At 39.4% G+C, this 21,933-nt stretch overlaps 1 protein-coding gene across 2 annotated transcripts in view; it reads right to left on the minus strand.

Moving 5' to 3' along the window:
- Positions 1-21,933, minus strand: part of Ctcf (CCCTC-binding factor) — a 49,535-nt gene that overhangs the window by 5,410 nt on the left and 22,192 nt on the right. For both annotated transcript variants that reach the window (XM_085681672.2, XM_085681673.2), the window contains exons 3-8: positions 12,084-12,873; positions 11,170-11,340; positions 7,775-7,908; positions 4,147-4,267; positions 3,027-3,176; positions 173-333 (exon numbers count right to left, since the gene is read on the minus strand). In XM_085681672.2, the coding sequence (XP_085537798.1) occupies positions 173-333; positions 3,027-3,176; positions 4,147-4,267; positions 7,775-7,908; positions 11,170-11,340; positions 12,084-12,864 (1,518 nt within the window). In that variant the 5' untranslated portion in view covers positions 12,865-12,873. The remainder of the gene's footprint in view (positions 1-172; positions 334-3,026; positions 3,177-4,146; positions 4,268-7,774; positions 7,909-11,169; positions 11,341-12,083; positions 12,874-21,933) is intronic.

Consider the following 21,933-nt stretch of genomic DNA (forward strand, 5'->3'; position numbering starts at 1 on the left):
ACAGAGAAATTTTGTCTTAAAATACAAAGCATAACAAAACAAAAACAAAATCCCAACAAACAAAAACAAAACACATAGGACACACACAAACACACAGACAACAGCTACCTTACCTCTGATAATACCTGACAAGGACAGAGTACAATGGCTTTCTAACTAAGATAGCACCTACCTGTCTACACGCATAATCACACTGGTCACACTTGAAGCGCTTCTCGTTTTTGTGTGATTTTTGATGCTGGATGAGAGCATAGCGCTCATGAAACACAGCATCACAGTAGCGACATTTTTTGCCCTGCTCAATATAGGAATGCTGCTTTCGCAAGTGGACACCTGCAAACAAAATATAAAGTTGAACTTGTAAAATCATAAGTTAAATATTTCAACGAGTTAATAATACATTATTTACTTAAGAAAAATTACTTAATAATACATTATTTACTCCACAGCTTAAGAGTATGAGATCAGAACTAAAACACTTGTATAGCAGGTGTGAGACCCTGGGTTCGGTCCCTAGTGTCGTGTCACTCCCATCCAATCCACCAGTAACAACAGGAAGAGAGCAGCAGGCAGAAGACGGAAACCTCAACAAAGAGGCCTGCACTGGACACGGAAGCCAGGAAGTGAGGGCAATAGGAGCTAACCGATAAAATGTGAGGTGAACTGAAGAAGAGAAAATTATGTTGGAGATGACACCCAATGGCATGGCCACTTAGGAGATAAGAAATGCTGGAAAGGGGTTAAAACCAAACTGAGTGTCTGTTCTGGCAGGGAATGAAGCAATGCCATTGAAATGGGGATGGGGACAGGAAAGGATGAACTGGTACTAGAACTTGAGTAGACCCAAGGTCATATTCAAAAGGGGAGGAGTAAGAACAAGCATGCTCAAGCTTGTTTCTTTTTTTGAGACAGGGTCTCTATGACTTCCAGCTGTCCTGGAGCCTGCTGTGCAGTAGGCCAGGCTGGCCTGGAACTGACAGAGATATCATAGACTACAGTCTATCCACCCCCTGAGTGTTGGGATTAAAGGCTTTCACCACCATGTCCAGCCTATGTTAGGCTTTAAATCTAAGAGTTAAGGTCATGGGGGAGGGAGGGAGAGACAATTTAAAAAACGGGACAGGAACTACCAGAGAGAGGAATCCAATAGGACTTCAGTCCTAGAGGCCCTGGGAAGAGAGGGCAGCACACTACTTGTTTGCTGGGGGCACTGCTTGGGAAGCAACGGAAACGAGGAGCAGAAAGTTGACTACGTCCCACACGAGGGCCACTGACCACAGCCAGCCACTTTCCTGGGGTAAAGGTATAGCACATACATGAGAGGTATACTAAAGACAGGCCAGGAAAAGCTAGGAAGGACATGACTTCATCAGGGCTGGTCGGGGGAAATGAGTTAAACCCAGGGTTAGGATAACTTAGTGAAAACAGTTTAGCTATAAGGGGTAGGGTGAGGAGGGGAGCGTGTGAGTCTGAAAAAATTCACTTTTTACTTTTAAATTTTTTTTAAAATATTTATTTATTATGTATATATCACACTGTCTGTGTATGCCTGTAGGCCAGAAGAGGGCACCAGACCCCATTACAGATGGTTGTACACACTACCATGTGGTTGCTGGGAATTGAACTCAGGACCTTTGGAAGAGCAGGCAATGCTCTTAACCTCTGAGCCATCTCTCCAGCTCCCCACTTTTTACTTTTAAAATGTTTTTGTAATACTGAAGACTAAACTCAGGGCACTTATGCCAAGCAAACACTGTACCACTGAGTTTTATCACTAGTTTTTTTTTTTTTTTTAAATTTGAGACAGGGTCTCACTACATTGCCCACAGTGGCCTTGAACTCACGGAACCCCAAGCAGGCCTTGAATTTGTTATCCTCTTGCCTCAGTTTCTGGAGCAACTAAAATGTCTGATCAATACCACCAGGTCTTGTTCAAAATAAGTTCTTTGAGAATAGAGAGAAATTAGTACACCAAGTTGAAAAGAAAAATCAAGGATATGAGAGTGAAGGTGAACATAATAATAATGAAAATACTTAAGTAAACAGGAAAGTGGGGTTGAGGGTGAAGGGACAAGGCACAGACAGATGACACCAACTCCTAAGCGTAGATAGGAAATGTTAAGGTAAATGTAGATACAATGAGGTCAGATAGCTGGTTTTCTAACAGGAAACTTTAACCTGTTGCCTTGATATCTTAAAAAGAAAGAGGAAGATTCATAGTTAAAAAAAAAGGAAAGAACTTGTCCAACATAACTGTAGCACAGTGCCTTCTACAGAGCAGAGCCAAGAGCTCTGTGTAGAAATGAATGAATTTACTAAGGATGAATGGGAGTAGCCCTAAAAGAGTAACTAGTTGGACTGTTGAGGAGTATGACAGACCAGATTAAGATTATGAACATATAGTATTCAAAGTCATTGTCTATTCAAAATATTACTCAGTCTCCCCTTAAAAAACAAACAAAAACAGGGTCCTTGAATTCCTGATTTTTCTGCTTCAACTTCCCAAGTGCTGGCACTTACCTACTCCTGGTTTCTAATCTTCTTTGGTAAGAAAGATTAAGAGCGAACTCTAGATGTTATTATGTGTAAGCATTGGTTACATTAAAATTCCTATAGGTGAATTCACTTTCTCTGTAATTCTGGCTTAACTACGCACAAGAATAGTTACCACTAAACCAACATAATACTCTAACTGCTGAGAGACTGCACAAATACTGTTGAAAAACCTGAAGGAAACGGAGCTTAAACTGAAACATATGCTACTTTCTGAACATTTAGGAAAGGAAAGCTACTATTACAGACAGGTATACTGTTTCCCATTACAATTTCCATTCAATGTATGTATAATCTATGTTCAGAATATATTATCTTGTAGTTTGACTCCAATAAAGAGAAGGTATGGGGGAAGGGGCACAGCTAAGCAAGGGCTTTCACTAAGTGATAAGCCATTCACATACACAAAAGTTTAAGATAAAAGTTTTTATGCTTTTATTTTTATGAATTTGCTATTTGCTTCTAGTACTTACCCAAATCACTTTTTCGGGCTATGACAGTGTCACAGTGGGGACAATGAAATTTGGCCACATTTTCTGTGTGCTTCTGTAAAATGTGCATCTTCATGGTACCACTCTGGGTAAACCGAGCATGACAAATATAACATTCATAAGGTTTTTCCCCTTAAAAGGAAATACAGAATGAACAAATTAAATGAATAAACACTATGGCTTAGTTGGTAAGTAGCTGAGTGGCAGAAACATACATTAGGCTCTAAGGCCTTTCTTGAGAAAGTAAGGCTTGATGTAACTGTTCAGCTCATTCCTATCTCCAGAATTAGCAAACAAACCCTACACCTTTGCTTTGCTCAGCTCTCTCTACATAGCCTTCCATTTTAGAATCAGTCTTTATGAGAAAGCTTACCATAGAGAAAACTAGAACTATTTATTCATTTTTTGAAGCAGGGTTTTGTCTTGTAGCTTAGGACAGTATGGGATTAGAGATCCTTTTATCTCAGCCCCCTGAGTGTGAATATTATAGGCTTATACTCTATCACACTTAGCACAAGACTTTCTTTTTACAAAATGATAATACTCAGGGAGAGTCAATTATGTTAGATAATCTATCCAAACTTATTTTATTTTTAGAAACAAGGACTGACTCACTATGTAGCCCTGGCTAGTCTGGAATTTACCATGTACACCAAGTTGGCCTCAAACTCACAGAGATCTGTCTGCCTCTGCTGGGGTTGAAAATCTATACCACAACATTTTATTATCTCCCTTAAAACAACCATTCTCATCTTATAAGAAGATTCAAATAGAATAAAATTGCTCACTAGTGTATTTTCAGAACCATCAATTTGGAGAATATATCAGAGCTTTTCTTTCCTTTTTGGTATTTTAAAGACAGCGTTTATCTGTGTAACAATCCTGGCTGTCCTGGAACTCACTTGATAGAACAGGCTGGCCTCGAACTCACAGAGATCCACCTGCCTCTGCCTCTGCCTCCCAAGTGCTGGGATTAAAGGATGTACCATCACCGCCCGGCACCAGAGCTTTTCTTCCTTTTAGGTAAGCCTTGGGTGCATGTGGCAGTTTACAGGATTCACTGAAGAGCAGCTCGTTAGTAGCAGGAGGGGAGAAGTCCTACCTGAATGGGTTCTCATATGCCTTTTCAGCTTGTATGTGTCCCTGCTGGCATAACTGCACAAACTGCACTGGAACGGACGCTCTCCAGTATGAGAGCGAATGTGTCGTTTTAATTTGCTGACCTGAAACATGAAAGCAACCGAACCTCTTACACTTCTGTTAACAAGGACTGTAATTTGAACTCTATGGGTTAGGCACCAAAACTTCATTTTGGGGCATTAAAGTTAGTAAAAGTCTAAAAGATAGATGTTTCTTCATTGTAGCCTTTGCTGTATCTCAGCAGTACTACAATCCAACTAGAGTGGGATAAACGGGTAGAACACAGATCAGGCAAACTGTTTTCAGTCATAACTGAGTGGGTGATAAGGTACACAATGGTATACTATAGTCTCTACTTCTAACTGTTTCTTCCCTGTGGTGGTGGTGGTGGTGGTCCTGAAGACTGAACCCAGGGACACAAATGAGCCACATCTCCGGCCCTTTCTTTACTTCTGTTTGCAACTTTTCACAACACTCTAATAAGTAATCCACGACTATTTTTTATTTTATTTTTTTAAAAATATTTATTTATTTATACAGTATCCTGCCTGTAGACCAGAAGAGGGCACTAGATCTCATTATAGGTGGTTCTGAGCCAGCACGTGGTTGCTGGGAATCGAACTCAGGACTTCTGGAAGAGCAGTCAGTGCTCTTAAAAACCACGGAGCCATCTCTCCAGCCCTCCATGACTATTTTTATACTAATTTCTTACAAAACTCAACTCCAAATTTATGTTTTAATTCCCCACCCTCTTTTCTCTCTTTAGTATTTCCCAGACAGGCTGAGATCTGAGTCTCTCACTTGTCTTTCTTGCCACTGGCCATGCTGTCTGTCTCTTGGTAACTACTTTACCCCAACCTATGAGTTCAAATCTGACTCTATGAAGTACTTCAAAGATTTATAACTAATGCCTGCCTGATTTTTTGGGAAAAAAAATTCTGATTTTAAGGGAAAATCCTCCATACCCAAGAAAAATCACACACTAAATTTTCACAATTGCTCAGGGGTCAAGTAACCATCTCAGCAGCACTGCTCAATCTTCTCCTTTCCCTCTCACTGCCACACCCGCCCCACACTGTCTGATTACACATACTCCCACAATTCAACAGCATAGATCCCTCATTAAATTCCAATTTTTTCTTAACTTGTCATTCACATTTATTCTGCTGATAAAAATTTGAAATCAAATTGTAATCTTCATTTATTCATGCCCTTTGGAAAAATTTGAAACGTTTTCTGTCCAAAGATACTACCAAAGTGGTTTTTACTGTTACTGAGTTTTAAGTCATTTCACCACTACCAGAGTTAGAAGCACAAAGATTTTACAGTTCCTATTAGAATAGGCTAGGCTATCTATTTCTAATTGAAAAGAAATTAAAAAAATGCTCAGAGGTCTAAAACTTATTACTCCTCTTTTTTTTTTTTTTTAAAACAGCGTTGGACTGAACACAGGGCCTGATACTCTACCACTGGCTGCACCCATACCAAGTCCCCCAAATGAAGAACTGACAAACCAGCAAGTAGCAAATTTGATCTCATGTGATGGGTCTCAGTAAAAATATAGGTACACTGTAAGTAACTACATAAAATTACCTTTAGTTTGTGTGCATAATCTTATGCTTAAACTTGAGTCCCTTTGCCAAGATGTCAGAACATTTATGTAAATATTGTAAAATCCAAAGGTGGGGGGGCTAGAGAGATGGCTTGATGGTTAGGAGCGTGTACCACTCTTCCAAGGACACACATTAGGTTCACAGTATCTCACAACCAACCCTTGCAACTCTAGCTACAAGGGATCCAAACTTCTGGCCCCAGTAGGCACCTGCACTCCTATTTACCCAATCACTACGCATATAGTTAAAAAAATAAATCTTACCCCTTGCATAACCACAAAAAAACAAAACCTGGAAGAAATTCTTGAAGCCCCTTTAGTGTCAAGCATCACCGATAAGGGATAAACAACTTGTACACTAGTGCAAGATGTTTGGAGACTGGAGATATAGCTCTCTGGTCGAGTTCTTGCCTAAGGCACTGGGTTAAACCACTGTTTCATGCACAAATTTTTTTATTTCTGCATACTTCTGTTATATCTGGTCTCTCCCCCACTGAATTCTTCCTATTCTAAGGTCTTCAGTTAATAATACTGATATTCTCAAAGGTTTAAAAAAAAATCTGTAAGAAATGTTGTTTAGGGAGATTAGCAAGATGAACCAGTGGGTAAATGCACTTGCTGATAACTTGAGTTTTACCCTCAAGATCCACATGGTTAAAAGAAAAAATTGATTCCGGAAGTTCTCCTTTTACCTTCACACTCATTGAGTGGCAGCAATGCCACCCCACCCCCGACCAGCAAATACAAAATAGGAAAGAAAACAAACAAAAAATCCAAACAGCTGGGTGTGGAGGAACAGGCTTATAATCTGAACACTCGGGAAGCAGGAGCAAACAGGTTTCTCTTAAGTTCCAGGCCAGCCTGGTCTAGTCAGACCTTGTCTCAAACAATTTTTTAAAAAAGAAAAAAATAATTTTATCTTCCTACTTTTATAATATACTTATCTTCTTCAATTAGTTCTAATTCTTAAAATATTACAACAAAACAGCATTCAGATCCTACGTTTTGGTAGTTGTGGGTTTTTTTTGTTTTTGTTTTTTTAAATTTGAGACAGGGTCTCACTCTATAGCCTAGGCTGGTTTAAAACTTGCAGCAATCCACCTGCCTCAGCATCCTGAGTGCTGGGATTATAGGCATGAGGGATCACTAGTGATTCAGAGTTAGTTAACATACATTTACTCTGGCTTTTCCCAAGTCTTATTAGGACTTCAGTGATGAGAATTGAATTTTATTGTCCATTTTCCAGCTACCTATAAAGTAATACACACTGCTGAACTAGTCTTGTTTTGAACATACTTAGCAACCACTTATTTTTCAATATAATATTAGATTTGTTTGGTTGCTTATTAATTTTATGCAACCATGGTCCCATTTTGGTAGTATCCTTATCCAATTTGGTAATACGGTAGACTTAAATACTGAAGTCAATAACCTTCCTACCTTCCTTTTTTCCTCTAAGTGATAGGAAACAAGCATTTAGAGCCTCATGAATGCTGCTGCTTGCCAAGCAAGTATCACTGATTCACAGCTCCAACCCCAAACCTCCCAATGTTGCAATTATTAAGACAGAGTCTTAACTGTATTCCAGTAGGCTTCAAACTCAATACCCACTTTAAGGTAATGCCAAACTCACAATCCAGAGCCTGTCCATTGCTAGGAACAAAGAGAGATACACCAAATCTTGCATTTTAAAACAACATGGGTACAGTTATTTCTTCAATGTATAGGAGCATTTTCTTATATTAATATATGGGATTTTTTTTTCTTTTTCTTTTTTTGAGACAGGGTCTCTCGATATAGCCCTGGATGTCCTGGTATTATGTACACCAGGCTGGTCTTGAACTCACAGAATCTACCTACCTCTGACTCCCAAGTACTCAGATTAAAAGTATACACTAGCATGCCTAACCCTGAAATTGGTACACACACACACACACCCCTCCCTAAGAAATTTCCCAAAAAATAATTCGACACTCACTTCTACACTGGCATAATCACACATGGAACACTTAAATGGTTTCTCATGGGTGTGTTTATAACGACGATGCCGCACCAATTCTCCACTGGTCACAAAGGCCATGTCGCAGTCTGGGCACTTGTGAGGACGAGTACCTAAAGGAAGGAGGGGATAACAGGAAAAATTAAAGGCCCAGTAAATTACAGGGTTCAATGTATGACTCAAAGCTCTTGCAAATGCTGAAAGTAGCTCTACAAGCTACAGGAAGGTTTGAATGAATTTTCAGTACTAGTCCCTAAAATGTAAAAACACATGCTAAACTTCAGTTTCTGCTAATTATTTGAATCTAGTGTCTTTGAATAGAAAAATTCTTCTTAGCCAGGTAGTACTGGTGCACATCTTCAATCTCAGGACTTGGATGGCAGAAGCCAATGAACCTCTGAGTTTGAAGCCAGCCTGGTCTATACAGTGAGTTACTAGACAGTCAGGGCTACAGAGAAAAATCCCGTCTTGAAAAATCAAAAGAAAGAGAAAAAAAAAAAGGAAAAAAATGTAATTAGGAAAACTCATAATGTCAAGTAGTAGATCACACACTTGTAGAAATTTTCTTTGTTTTTTCTTTCTCTCTTTTAAAGATAAAGTTTCAATATATAAATATATAACCCAGGCAAGTCTTGAACTCTTAATCCTACTACCCTAGCTTCCCAAATGCTTAGGTTTACAATCACAAGACACCATCCCTAACTCTACAAAAATGCTTTTCTAAAAGGACAAAGTATAAAAAGGGAAGTATCACTGAAAAATGACAGTAACTAAGAAATTAAAATCAGCCACGCCTTTAATCCCAGCACTCAGGGAGGAGGCAGAGGAACTTGAATCTCTGTGAGTTCAAGGCCAACCAGGTCTACAAAAGCTAGTTCCAAGATAGCCAGGGCTGTTACACAAAGAAACCTTGTCTCGAAAAACAAAAACAAAACAAAAGAGAAAAAGGAATGCTTATTTACTCATTAAATTTGCTTCTTCAGTACCACTGAGCTAGGAGAGAGTAAAAGAACTCTTCCTATGAAGTATATATAATATGATGGTACAGAAAATAAGTTAACAACAGAAAAGCAGCATTTACATCAAAACAATAACTTTTGATTTGTACCTAGTGTTACTGAGGGAAGAAAAGAGATCTATCTTTGGTAGAAACCAGCATGACAACTATCAACGTAGCAGATACTGTTGTGGAGCAGGGATGTCCATCTGATTGCACTTCATGACTACCTATGTCCTTTTGCTCAAGGTCCAGGTTCACCAACTAATTTTTCATTTGCTACAACTTTATAGGCAAGAGCATCCCCTAGAAGTTAAGCATGGTACATATGCCTTTAATCCCAGTACTAGAGACAGACAATGGTGGATCTCTGTGAGTTCAACGTCAGCCTGCTCTACAAAGTGAATTCCCGGACAGCCAGGGTGGTGCAGAGAAACCCTGCCTAAAACAACCAACCCAAAGAACGCCCCCTAGAATGCAATACAAGCATATTTTTAAAATGAAAAGCTTATTCTTCACCATAAAGTGGCATTCTAGTGGTGTGGGAAGTCCTTCTGTCTACGTGTTGCTTTTATTGGTTAATGAACAAAGTTGTTTTGTCCAGTGGCTTAGCAGAATAGAGTTAGGCAGGAAAACTAAACTGAATGCTGGGAGAAAGAAGGCGGAGTCAGTGAGAAGCCATGGAGCAGCCAAAGAAAGACGCAAGCCACTAGCTGGAACCCTGCCAGTAGGCCACGAGCCTCATGATAAAATATGTAAGAGCTAGCTAGCAATACACTTATGTGACTGGTCAAACAGTATTGCAAATAATATAGTTTCTGTGTTTATTGTGGGACTAGGCGGAACGGAAACCTCTGCCAACATTCTAGCATGTACACATTTGACTCTTGCAGGCTTGCTTAACCAGGTAAATAAGTTTTACCAAATCAGTTCTGGATAACCACAGAATGAACTTTTCAAGGCTGAAGTACAGTACAAAACAGAAGTACTCATACACATTGACAAATCCTATCAAAGGACAATATAGTTTCTTCGGAGTACTAGATGCATTTGTGTGTGTGTGCTATAATGTGACTAGATGATAAAGCATACCCCAACATATAGCACACCACTTGTAAAGCAATAGACAATCCACTGTCTAATTTATCTGACTTCTAAAGAATGATAACAGATTAATTTATCGGACAACAGGTGCATCAAATAAAAATCAACAGTCAGCACTTAAAGACGGGAAAACCTACTCTGAATGAAATAGAGAACTATTCTCCACGAAAAACTGGGTGGGAAGATTTACAACCAAGTACTTAGGCTAAAAAGATAAAGCCTTCAAAAAAAGAGTTGTCTTAGTTAGGGTTTCTACTGCTACAATAAACTCTATAACCAAAATCACTTCAATTTACAATTCTTAGGTCACACTACATTGCTGAGGAGTCAGGGTAGGAACTAACTGAATTGCTCCCTCTGGCTTCCTCAGCCTTTTTTAAAAAAGATTTATTTATTATGTATACAGTGTTCTGCCTGCATATATGTCTGCATGACAGAAGGAAGCACCATATCTCATTATAGGTGGTTGTGAGCCGCCATGTGGTTGCCAGGAATTGAACTCAGGACCTCTGGAAGAGCAGTCTGTGCTCTTAACCTCTGAGCCATCTCTCCAGCCCCTCAGTCAGCTTTGTTATATATCTTATGACCACCTGGCCTAGGTGTGGCACCACCCACAATGGGCTGGGCCCTGCCATATGAACAATTAATTAAGAATAGGTCCTACATGATAGCATAAGGTCATTCTTAATGAAGGCATTTTCTCTTCTCTCAGATAACTATAGTTTGTATCAAACTGACAAAAAGACAAAACAAAACAGCAACAACAAAAAAAACCTGCCAGCACAAGAGTTTAAGAGAGGTCTAGTAAATGGTCACTTCACTGGAATCTAGGCATACCCAACATGAAGTTAGTATCAGAAAATTGAACACAGTATTAAAGAATTTTTTGTACTTCAACAATAAATGAATTTCCAGAATGATCTTTATAGTTTTCTATTAGTAAGTTGTGAACAACTTACCTTCTCTGAGATAAAGCTACCAGAAACGAACAAAAAGAAAGCCACAGTTTTAACATAGGTAGGATTTTACTTATATTTCTAGTGTTCTTTCTCACTGATTGCCTTGGACTTTAGGGTCTCATTTCTTGTCACTGTTAAATCCTCAGCAACACAATGATAAAAAGTCTTTATGAATTATGTCAAGTAAAAACCACAGCTATCATAAAGAGGAACAAAATAGTATTCTTCAACTTCCTCCTGCAGTAAGCCCGGATAGTTTTAAGAACCATGTTTTAACGTTGGTTCTGCTGCAGCCCCATACTCATATCCTGCACCTGTGTGTGTGTTAAGGTGATTCCGAAGTAGGGTTACTGTTCTGAAGGCTCTGCCACAGAGATGGCATTTGTGTGGTCTCTCATCAGTGTGGCTTTTCATGTGACGATCCAAATTTGAACGCCGCGGACATGTGTAACTGCAAAGCTCACACTGGAATGTCTTCTTCACACCTGTATGCAAAACAAAACATCTACTTGTCACAGTGCTTCAGTGTTTCAATTAACTCTAAACTACAATTATAACCTATTAACCTTTTACAATCAAAGTCAATCTAAGTAATTAATTCACAGCATCAATAGACTCACTTCTCTTTATGACTTAAAAACTCAAAAGAAAACCAAATACGTAAAAACACAAATAAAACCCTTTTTTTGAGCTGGGTGGTGGCGGCCTATGCCTTTAATCCCAGCATCTGGGAGGCAGAGGCAGAACTCTTGAAGTTTGAGACCAGTCTAGTCTATGAAGCAAGCTCCAGGACAGCCAGAGATGTTACAGAGAAACCCTATCTAAAAACCAAACAATGGGCTGGAGAGGTGGCTCAGAGGTCAAGAGCACTGGCTGCTTTTCCAAAGGTCCTGAGTTCAGTTCCCAGCAACCACATGATGGCTCACAACCATCTGTAATGAGATCTGGTGCCCTCTTCTGGTATACAGGCATACACGGAGACAGAATACTATACATATAATAAACAAATAAATCTTAAAAAAAATAAAAACCCAAACAAACAAATAAAAATCAAAAACAAAACCCTTCTTTTGTACTGATTAAATGCCCAGGGAACTCACTAGATGTCCTTAAAAAAATTAAAAAGAAAGGGGGGCATTTAAATTTAATAAAATAACTTGCACACAAGCTGCTATAGCCTTTATCCCCAAATTGTTTTACAAGACTATTACAGAAAAACTCATTTTACCTTTTTTTTTAATTTTTGTTGGCTTTGGAGGCTTCATATTACCAACCACTTTCTCTGCATTAACTTCAGACAGCAAACCTTCCTGCTGTTCTTCCTCAAAATCATAGACAGACACATCCACATCTTTGCCCTCCTCCGTGTAACGCAGTTTGCTCTTTTTGGTTTTCTTTGTTTTTTTGGCTGGTGGCTGATAGTCAGGGTCTTTTTGCCAGCTAGGGTCTTCCTGAGGAGGAAGCTCCCCCTGCTCTAGCGTCTCTACTTCTCCATTGGCCCCCACTTTCACCACCTGAAACCCTTCAGGCAAAGGTAAGGTGTGACATATCATCGGTTCACTTTCTGCAAGGCCCTCTTTAGATACTTCATTCTCATAAGCCCCCTGAAGTTCTTCTACTGAAGTGGTAGCAACAGGTACAGTCACAGGAACAGGTACTTGAACAAGCTGAAGTTCTCCTAAGTTAATCGGTTGTTCCTCCATATTTACAACCTGCAAGGTTATGATCTGGGTATCGTCCACTGCAGCCTCTGCTTCGGGAGCCACTGTACCCTCCATTACTTCAGTCTTCATCTGAAGAAGGGTAGGATCCAGCTGTTCCATCATTACCATCTGTACACTGCTGTTGACATCCTGGACCACCTCACCCCCATCTGTCTGGTTCTGGGGCAGGTGGCAAGCATCTTCTTCCTGGCCCCCTTCCCGACGTCTCTGGTAAGTCTTTCTTTCCTTTCCTTTAATGAAAGTTTCAGACTCCTCCACAATGGCTTCAACCGCCTCACCTTCCATTTCCCCTTCCTTTATTAAGGGAGAACACAAATTGTTATTTAAGATAAGGTTTGCCAAATAAAAATACATACATTTTAAACTAAAATCCCCTTGGTGAATGAATTAGGCATCCATCAATGGTTGTTCAACAATCTACCTCTTTCACCCGGGCGGTGGTGGCACACGCCTTTAATCCCAGCACTTTGGAGGCAGAGGCAGGCGGATCTCTGTGAGTTTGAGGCCAGCCTGGGCTACAAAAGCTAGTTCCAGGACAGGCTCCAAAGCTACAGAGAAACCCTGTCTCGAAAAACAAAATCAAAAAAACAATCTACCTCTTTGATGGAAGAAAAAAAAAACTACCATCTACATTATAAATCTTGCCAACCAAAACAAAAACTCTGAAACTGATGAAGACTCTAGAGCATACTCCCAATGAACAAAACCCGGAGACAGGTGGGTATTAAAATACACTGCAGAAGTGAAGCTCAGTCTAGGAGAAACAATACATTATTAATTCTGGTTTCTTTTTTTAATATTTATTTATTTATTTATTATGTATACAATATTCTGTCTGCATGTGTGCCTGCAGTCCAGAAGAGGGCAACAGACCTTATTACAGATGGTTGCGAGCCCCCATGTGGTTGCTGGGAATTGAACTCATGACCTTTGGAAGAGCAGGCAATGCTCTTAACTGCTGAGCCATCTCTCCAGCCCTTAATTCTGGTTTCTTATAAAAAATAAATTATCAAAAGAACAAAATGGGAAAATTGAAGCAACAACCTACAGGTTCAAGTTTTTAACCCAAGGGAACTTAGCCTCCAGAGACAGCTGGCAATGTCTAGGGATATATTTTAGTTTTTATATCCCTAGATATCGTTAATTGTATATGTGAAATCAAAAGGCACAAGTCTTCTAACTCTCCCCCCCCTCACACTCTCACACACACACACACACACACACACACACACACACACACACACACACACACAATCATCAGAGCTAGGTACCGCGGCACATGACTGTAAAACTAGTATTTGCAGAGCTGAGGCTGAAGGATGAAGCTTGAGACCAGCTTCGGCCATATAATTTGACCCAATCACAAACATAGTCACTAGACACTAGAAACATCAACTGGACATTTAATTATATTAAAAATTATCAGTAAAGCTAGTTTAAAACTTATACATTTGGGGTGCATTAGGTAAAAAAAATGAATTTCAGTAAGAAGAATGTTCAAGATAGCTATTGCACAGCATACAAAAATAAGTTAACCACCTCAAGTGCTCTTACTATAATTAAGGCAATACATATGCTAATTAGCATAATTTAAAGATTCCTCAACACATAGATATTTCAAAATGCTGTACACTACAAATATATACTTTTTCCTGTTGATTAAAAAGAATTAAAGTGGGCAGTGGTGGTACATGCCTTTCATCCCAGCACTCAGGCAGAGGCAGGCAAATCTTTTGAGTTTGAAGCCTGTCTACTCTACAAAGTGAGTTCCAGGACAGCTAGGGCTACAGAGAAACCCTGCCTCAAAAAACAAAAACATAATTAATGCCTTTAATCCCAACATCTGGGAGGTCAAGGCAGGTGGATCTCATCTCAGTGAATTCAATCGAGGCCAGCCTGGTCTACAAAGTAAGTTCAAGGACAGCCAGGACTGTTACACAGAGAAACCCTGTTTCAAAAAACCAAAAATCAAAACAAACAAACCCTTTAAAAATCAACTTTAAAAGTCTTAAGGAATAGAATGTAGTGGTGCATAGCTTTAACCCTAATACTGGAGAGGCAAATCACTGAGTTTAAGGCTAGACCAGAATAGCTAGGAATACTCGGTAAGATCCTACCTCAAAAAACAAAAACAAACAGAAAAATACATTTTGTAATTATTTATAAAACACTAGAAGAAAGTCTACATGCTTTTTATGGTTCTAGGGGTCAGATCCAGGGCCTTTTGCCTTGCTGTTTTTTATTAAATTCTCCTTAGAAATCATACTTTGTCGTAACGTTTTCCAGGAAGCTGTACTGTGTGGGACTAGGCTCAGTTGGTAAAGTGCCACTGAGGATATGAGTTTGATTCCCAGCACCCACATGAAAAGTTGGACATGGCAGCATATACCTGTAATCACACTGCTGGGGATGTAGAGAGAGGAGGATCCAGGGCTCACTGGCTAAACAAAATAAATAGGTAACTTCCAGATTCAGTGAGAGACCCTGTCTCTCAAAAACAAGTGGGAAAGAAATTGAGTGTTTGTTTGCTTGCACATGCACACATTCTGTCTCTTTCTCTCAAACCTTGTTTTAAATTCCAGCACTGAATAAAACTGAGGATTGCATTGCATACCTGTAAAATCAGCACTCTGGATGTGGAAGTAAGAAGATCAAAAGTCAAAGCCATCTTCAACTACATAATGAGCAAGAGCAATTTGGGTCACATGAGACCCAAACACACCTCTTTATATTCAGATATAATGCTGAGCATGCAGGTAGAAGAACATCTATGAGTTTAAGGTCAGTCTGGACTATATAGCAAGTTTCAAGATAGCCAGTGCTACACTGAGAGATTGTCTTAAAAAAAGAAAATTTTGTGTACAGAGCAACTTCCAGGACAGGCTCCAAAGCTATAGAGAAATCCCGTCTCGGGGAAAAAAAAGAAAGAAAATTTTATGGGTACACTGCTTACTGTATAAGTTTGGATATGCATATATTCAGGATAAACAAAGCATTAAATATAAGTAAAGTGACCTTATATTACTATCATCCTTCCCCCCACCCCAACTTCTAGTGGTGAGAATACTAAAGTGCTATGAGATAGTTTAGTAATTAAGGGTACTGTTGATCTTCAAGAGGATCCAGGCTCAATTCCCACTGGAAGCTAACAACCATTTCTAACTCCAGTTTCAGGGGATGCAACTTTCTTCTAGCCTCCAAAGGCATCATGCATGCAAGTTGTGCACAGATGCACGTGCAGACGAAACAGTCACACACATAAATTAGTAAGATAAAAATAAACTTTTAAAAGTCTACCCTATCGCCAGGTAGCGGTGGTGTATGCCTTTAATTTCAGTAGTCGGGAGGCAGAGGCAGGTGGATCTCTGTTGAGTTCGAGGCCAACCTTGTCTACAAGATGAGTTCCAGGACGGCCAGGACTGTTACACAGAGAAACCCTGTCTCAAAAAAACCAAAACAGTAAAAAACAAAAAACAAAAGAAAACAAAAAACCAAAACCAAAAAACTACTCTAACATTTTAAACTGCATATACTGTATTATTATTAAGTGTGTGTACTATTCTCTATAGATCTCTAGAGGTACTTGTTCATTTTATATTCACTGAGTAATAATTCCATTTCTCTCTTCCATCATACTTATTATTATTTTTTTTTTTAGTCTAGCCTCAAACTTGATCCCCCTGTCTCAGACTCCTGAATACTTAGAATTAGGGGGTCATTGTGTTCTATCATAAAGTTCCTCACTCATTTTGAGACAGGGTTTCTCTACATAGGCTTGGCTGTCCTGAAATTCATTATGTAAACCAGGTTGACCTCAAATTTACAGAGACCTGCCTCCCTCTGCCACCATACCTGTCTCCAGTTTCTGTCTCTTAAATCTTGGGATTATCTAGAGTAAAATAATGAGCCAGTGAGATGACTCAGAGGTGAAGGTACTTGCTATCATCAATCCTAATGACCCAAGTCTGATGGCCTAGGGCCCAAGTAGTAAGAGAGAATCAACTCCTACAAACTGTCCTCTGGCTTCCTCATGTACGATGGCATACTCATGCGCACGTGTGCGCGCACACACACACACACATACACACACACACACACACACACACACAAAATAAAATAAAAGTTAACGTAAAATTTTTAAAAGAGTGAAATGGGGATCTGGAGAAATGGTTCCTTGGTTAGGAGTACTTATTACTCTTCCAGAGGACCTGGGTTCAGTTCCCAACACCCACATGGAGCTTAGAACAGACTGTAACTCCAGTTTCGGAGTATATTACTCTCTATTTTAACCTCTTTGGCATCAAGCGTGCAGCTGGTACACAAATATTCATGCAGGAAATACCTCATACACATAAAGTTAATCTATAACCAAAAAATAACTAAGAATAAAATGAGTCTGAGAGTCATCTAATTTAAAGTAATATTGTGACCTAACAAAAATCAGAAGTATATATAAAAGGTTATTGCTAAACAATTTAAAGTACTTTATGTTCTTGGCCTAGTCTTTTGCTACTTTATTATAGATGCAATCCATTATTGTCTGTGCAGACATTGTATCTGTGCTAGCATTCTGGGAAAACAGCATAAACCCTGAAGAGAAAGAGCCATGGCCTGGCTCAGGATGAAGTAAGGTAGGCTTGGAGGAAGGCAGTGTGTCTATGCTGAAAGCACATGCTCATATAAATTAGAATCTAAAGGTTACAAAACCCTACCTCAAAATAAGAAGGAAAAAGAAGGCTGAAGACACAGTTCACTGTCAAGGCACCCCGTTAGCACTTATGAGGTCCTAAACTCAACTCTAGTACTGGCCTCTTTCGCATTGCATAACTTAATCCCAGTCTTGGGAGGCAGGCGGATCTCTCTGTAAACCTGAGGCTAGACTGGTCTACATTGCAAGTTCTAGGCCATAAGGGTACATAGTGAAATCCAGTCTCAAAACAATACCTCCCCAAAAGCAACAATAAAAACTCAAGCTATCACCGCAACAAAAAATTGTATTTTCACTCAAACACTGTTATCACTGTCAATCTCCCTCCTTGTACTTCCCATCTCCTTCAGATCCAATTCATTCATAGGACAGTAAAGTTTGCTGAGGTTCTGAGGCCATCACTTTGCTATTATGTATCCGCTAATAAAACAAAGCCATGATTTTGTGCTTGGCAATGTCTCATATTGATGATGTGTGTGGTCATGTACACGGAATCCTACTACCATTCACGGAGGAAGAGGCAGGAGGACTAGGGAATTCTGAGGTCGGCCTTGGCTTTATAACAACTTCAAAGCTGGCCTGGGATATTTGAAAATATCATGTAGCTATTTTTTCAATTGAAGCATTCTATCCATGATGGAGTAGGGAGTCTCAGAAGACACAGAAAGCTAAGGGAACGTAAGTCTCAGGAAACTCACGAAATATAATGGCTCAAGAATCTCACAAAGTACAAGACTTATAAACTCCTCTTCAAGGTTCTATTACAGTGAACAATTACTAAGGGAGAGAAATTTTTCAACAGGGCTGCCTTCAAAAGTTGGGCAAGGAGGCTGGGTGGTGGTGGTGCACACCTTTAATCCCAGCACTTGGGAGGCAGAGATAGGCGGATCTCTGTGAGTTCAAGACCAGCCTGGTCTGCAGAGCGGAGTTCCAGGACAGGCTCCAAAGCTACAGAGAAACCCTGTCTGGAAAAACCAATAAGTTGGGCAAGGAACTCCTTCAGGTCACACAGCTGTTTTGAGTAACCCATGCTCCTATAAGTAACTCCAATAAACTCACTAATTGGTTCACTGAATTCAAATTGAGTGAACTAATTTCTGTGGATTGTGGTTGGTAACATACCTAAGATGAATGGACACCATGCAACATGGTAACATCATGCAACACACCCTATCTCAAAAAAACACAAAACAGAAATATAAAGCCTATTTCTTCAAATTTAAAATAAAAGCAAAAACTGTGAGGCCAGGCCTAAAGCCATACTCGCTCACTCACTCGCTCACTCAATTGAATTCATTAGTGGTGCTGGGGACTGAATCTGGAACTTTCCACACTTTAGGCAAGAACCCTATACCCTCAGCTTAGCAACCTTTATTTTTGGACCAATTCAACAAAGCCCACTGTTATGTGCGGAATAAAGACAAGAATGATGAAAAACATTCTTAGAAAGTCAGTTTGATTTATAATGCTGTTATCTGCTTTTACTGCCTTTTGCTCTAAATATCTTAAGAGCAAAATAATACAAAGCTTAAAACAAAGACCTCTTGCTAGCTGTTTCACCACAGTGGAGACAAACATAATAAAATGTTACCATAAAGGTGGAGGCAAGGGATACCCGTGGGATAAATTATAATCTGTAAATTCAAAAAGTCCAACCACCAGGGTGCCAGCACCTTGTAAAATCTAATATTTCTGATTGTGAAAGATTAACCTCTAAGTTTTCAACAGCAACACTAGAACAACTTTATACATTTGTTGCTCAAAGTATGGTGCGGGGACCAAGAACATTGGGGTAATTTTGGCCTTTGATTGAAACTCAAACTTTAAGCCTCACCCCTACCTATCTTGCTATCAGGATCTGACACTTAACATTAAGCCATTTCTCTTCCTTTTTTTTTTTAAGATTTATTTATTATGTATACAACATTCTGTCTCCATGTATACCCGCATGCCAGAGGAGGGCGCCAGATCTCACTACAGATAGTTGTGAGCCACCATATGGTTGCTGGGAATTGAACTCGGGTGCTCTGGAAAAGCAACCAGTGCTCTTAACCACTGAGCCATCTCTCTCCAGCCCTCCTTTTTTTTTTTTTTTTTTTTTAATTTCAGACAAGGTTTACTCTGTAGCCAGGCTAACCTAATTCTGTCTCAGTTTCCAGGATACTGGAATAATCACTATGTAGGTCTTGCTGTCCTGGGAACTTGGTAGGTAGACCAGGTTGAACTGAAGCTCATAGAGATCCCCAGCCTCTGCTTCCTGAGCGCTGAAATTAAAGATGAGTACCACCAAGCCCAGCATCACCAGCTCAATTTTTTTTTAAAAAAAGAGTTTTTTAGATCATGTAAGTTCCAAAGTTAATACCTCGGCAAACAAGAGTGATAATCCAAATGCTTAAAGTTAAGGAACAGAGAAAAGGCCCTATTTATGCTACAGACAGCATAAGAAAAAGATAATTCCCATGTGGTAAATGTTTAAGGGCAGCCCTGCCAGTGAATCACTACATCACTCCAGACTATTTAAATTTCCCCAGTAAAAATCAGATGGAGGAGTCTGTATGGTAGCACATGCATGTGATCCTACCACTTGGTAGGTGAAGAGAAGGGATCAAGAGTTAATGGTAACTCTTGGTTACAGTGAGCTGAGGCTAGCCCAGGCTACATGACACCCTGCTTCTTTATTAAAATAAAATATAATCAAATCCATAGAGAAAAAATTTTCTTTTACAAGCTCGTCTCCCCACCCCTTGGGGTATTATAGTACATAATTTGAAGAACACAGAAAATCAATTGTCTGCTGTGAATCTGAAAAGTTCAAACATTAAATATTACATCAAGAAGAAAAAGGAAAATAAAATCCAAAAAAAGATCACTGAATTGTACCCAGGTAGAAAAATAACCGGAATAAAGGAATACAAATGGAAAGCAATTGTACTGCCAGGAATTGAGCTGATAGCACTCAACCAAAGGAACACAGAAGACTTATAACTATGCACATAAGAATCTACTGAAGTCTTAAAGAAACAGCTTCTGTTTTTACAGGAAAAAAAAAAATCACATAAGAAAAAAAAAGGCAACCAATCTTTCAGACACTGCTTAGAAATTTCAGTGCACCTCCTCGAGCAGTGGCTTCTTCATTTTAGGTTTCTCCAGAAAGGAATCCCTCCTCTGAATCAATAACTAACCCAATAGTCTAAATCAGGCCTTTCTCCTTTACTCCCTGAGGGACTACACTCCTAGCTGCCTTGCCTGTGTCAACTGTTCTAATTCATTTCCTCCCTTAACTCCTGCTTTCAAACAATTCCTGATTGTTTAAATCTTTCGCCTCTCTTCTTTGTACCCACCACACCTTCCTAGGTTTTATGAAACCTCTTTGGTCTTAAAGAGAGTATTAACAAGGAGTTTACAACATATCTTCTCATTTTCCTTGACCCTACACTTCCTTCTTTAGCTGCTTCCTATCCTGGATCTTTTACCTGTGTCTCTGAAAGTTCTTCCTTCAGCTTCCTGGAACATACCAAGGTTCTGTAGCCGCTTCTGGCACTAGCCTTTTGAATCATCTCTCTACTTTCAAACCTGTATCTGCAATCTGTTTCAGAGCCTAAAGGCTACTAACTACTACTACCTACTATCACCACTACTACTTTCTAAACTCACAAGTACTGGATGGAGAATAAAAAAAAAAAAAAAAAAAAAAGGAAGGCTGTAGTCTTTATCACTAAACATGGAAGAAATTATTTAGTAAAACAGTTTTACCCTGGGGATTGCAGTTTCCACTATAAACTGATACAGTGTTTCTTTGGGGTTTGGGGTTTTGTTTTGTTTTTCTTTTTAGGAAGTGCCTGAAATGGAATCCAGAGCCTTATACCTATGAGACTCTGTATCACTGAGTTATATGACTAAAGGAGTACTTTCAGAACAGATCCCTATTGCATCTTCTATACTCAAGGTAGAAGAGTAAAACACACTAACATCCCATCAATTTCTGAACAGAAGAGGAAGGAGGAGCTTTCTTCAGATTTAGCGAGATCTAGACAATTAGGGGTGAAGGGCTAGAAGGAAGAAAACTTGGTTCACAAGTATTTTCCTGATTTCTTCACAGAGTGGATGCAGAGATCCAACTCTGAGACACCTAAGATCTGCCATGCTCCCATGCCATAACCTAACTATATATCCCCTCAGGAAGCTTGCTAGATCAGTCTCCTTTATCCTCTCCTCTTGGCTTTTCTGTCAACTCTATGCTATCCAATTATATCCCATCTTAAACCTCATTTTACTGTGTAGTTTTCCTCATATATTTTTTTGTACGCTCAACTCCACATTTGCTGTTTCCAATCCTCTTCCACCTTTCTGTTCAGCAGTTTGGCCTCTATTCCTTAGTATTCTATTGAACTGCTCTGAGGCCGGCAATGACTGTTAATGGGTAAATACAGATGGGACTTTCCTGTCCTTATCTGACTTGACCATTCTGTGAAGAAATTCAATATTCTATCCTAGGCATTCTTCCAGACTTAAGCCAGATCATCTATAAACTGGACACACATGGGCCACCAAGTCTTATCCCCCACAAAACTGCTTCCACTAAATTTTTTTGGCGTTATGCCCTTGACTCATAACAAAGGAAATATAAGTGAAATTTTATTTAGAAT

This window comes from Myodes glareolus, chromosome 22 (genome assembly GCF_982192425.1).
Source record: "Myodes glareolus chromosome 22, mMyoGla1.1, whole genome shotgun sequence".
In the NCBI taxonomy this organism is placed as follows: Eukaryota; Metazoa; Chordata; class Mammalia; order Rodentia; family Cricetidae; genus Myodes; species Myodes glareolus.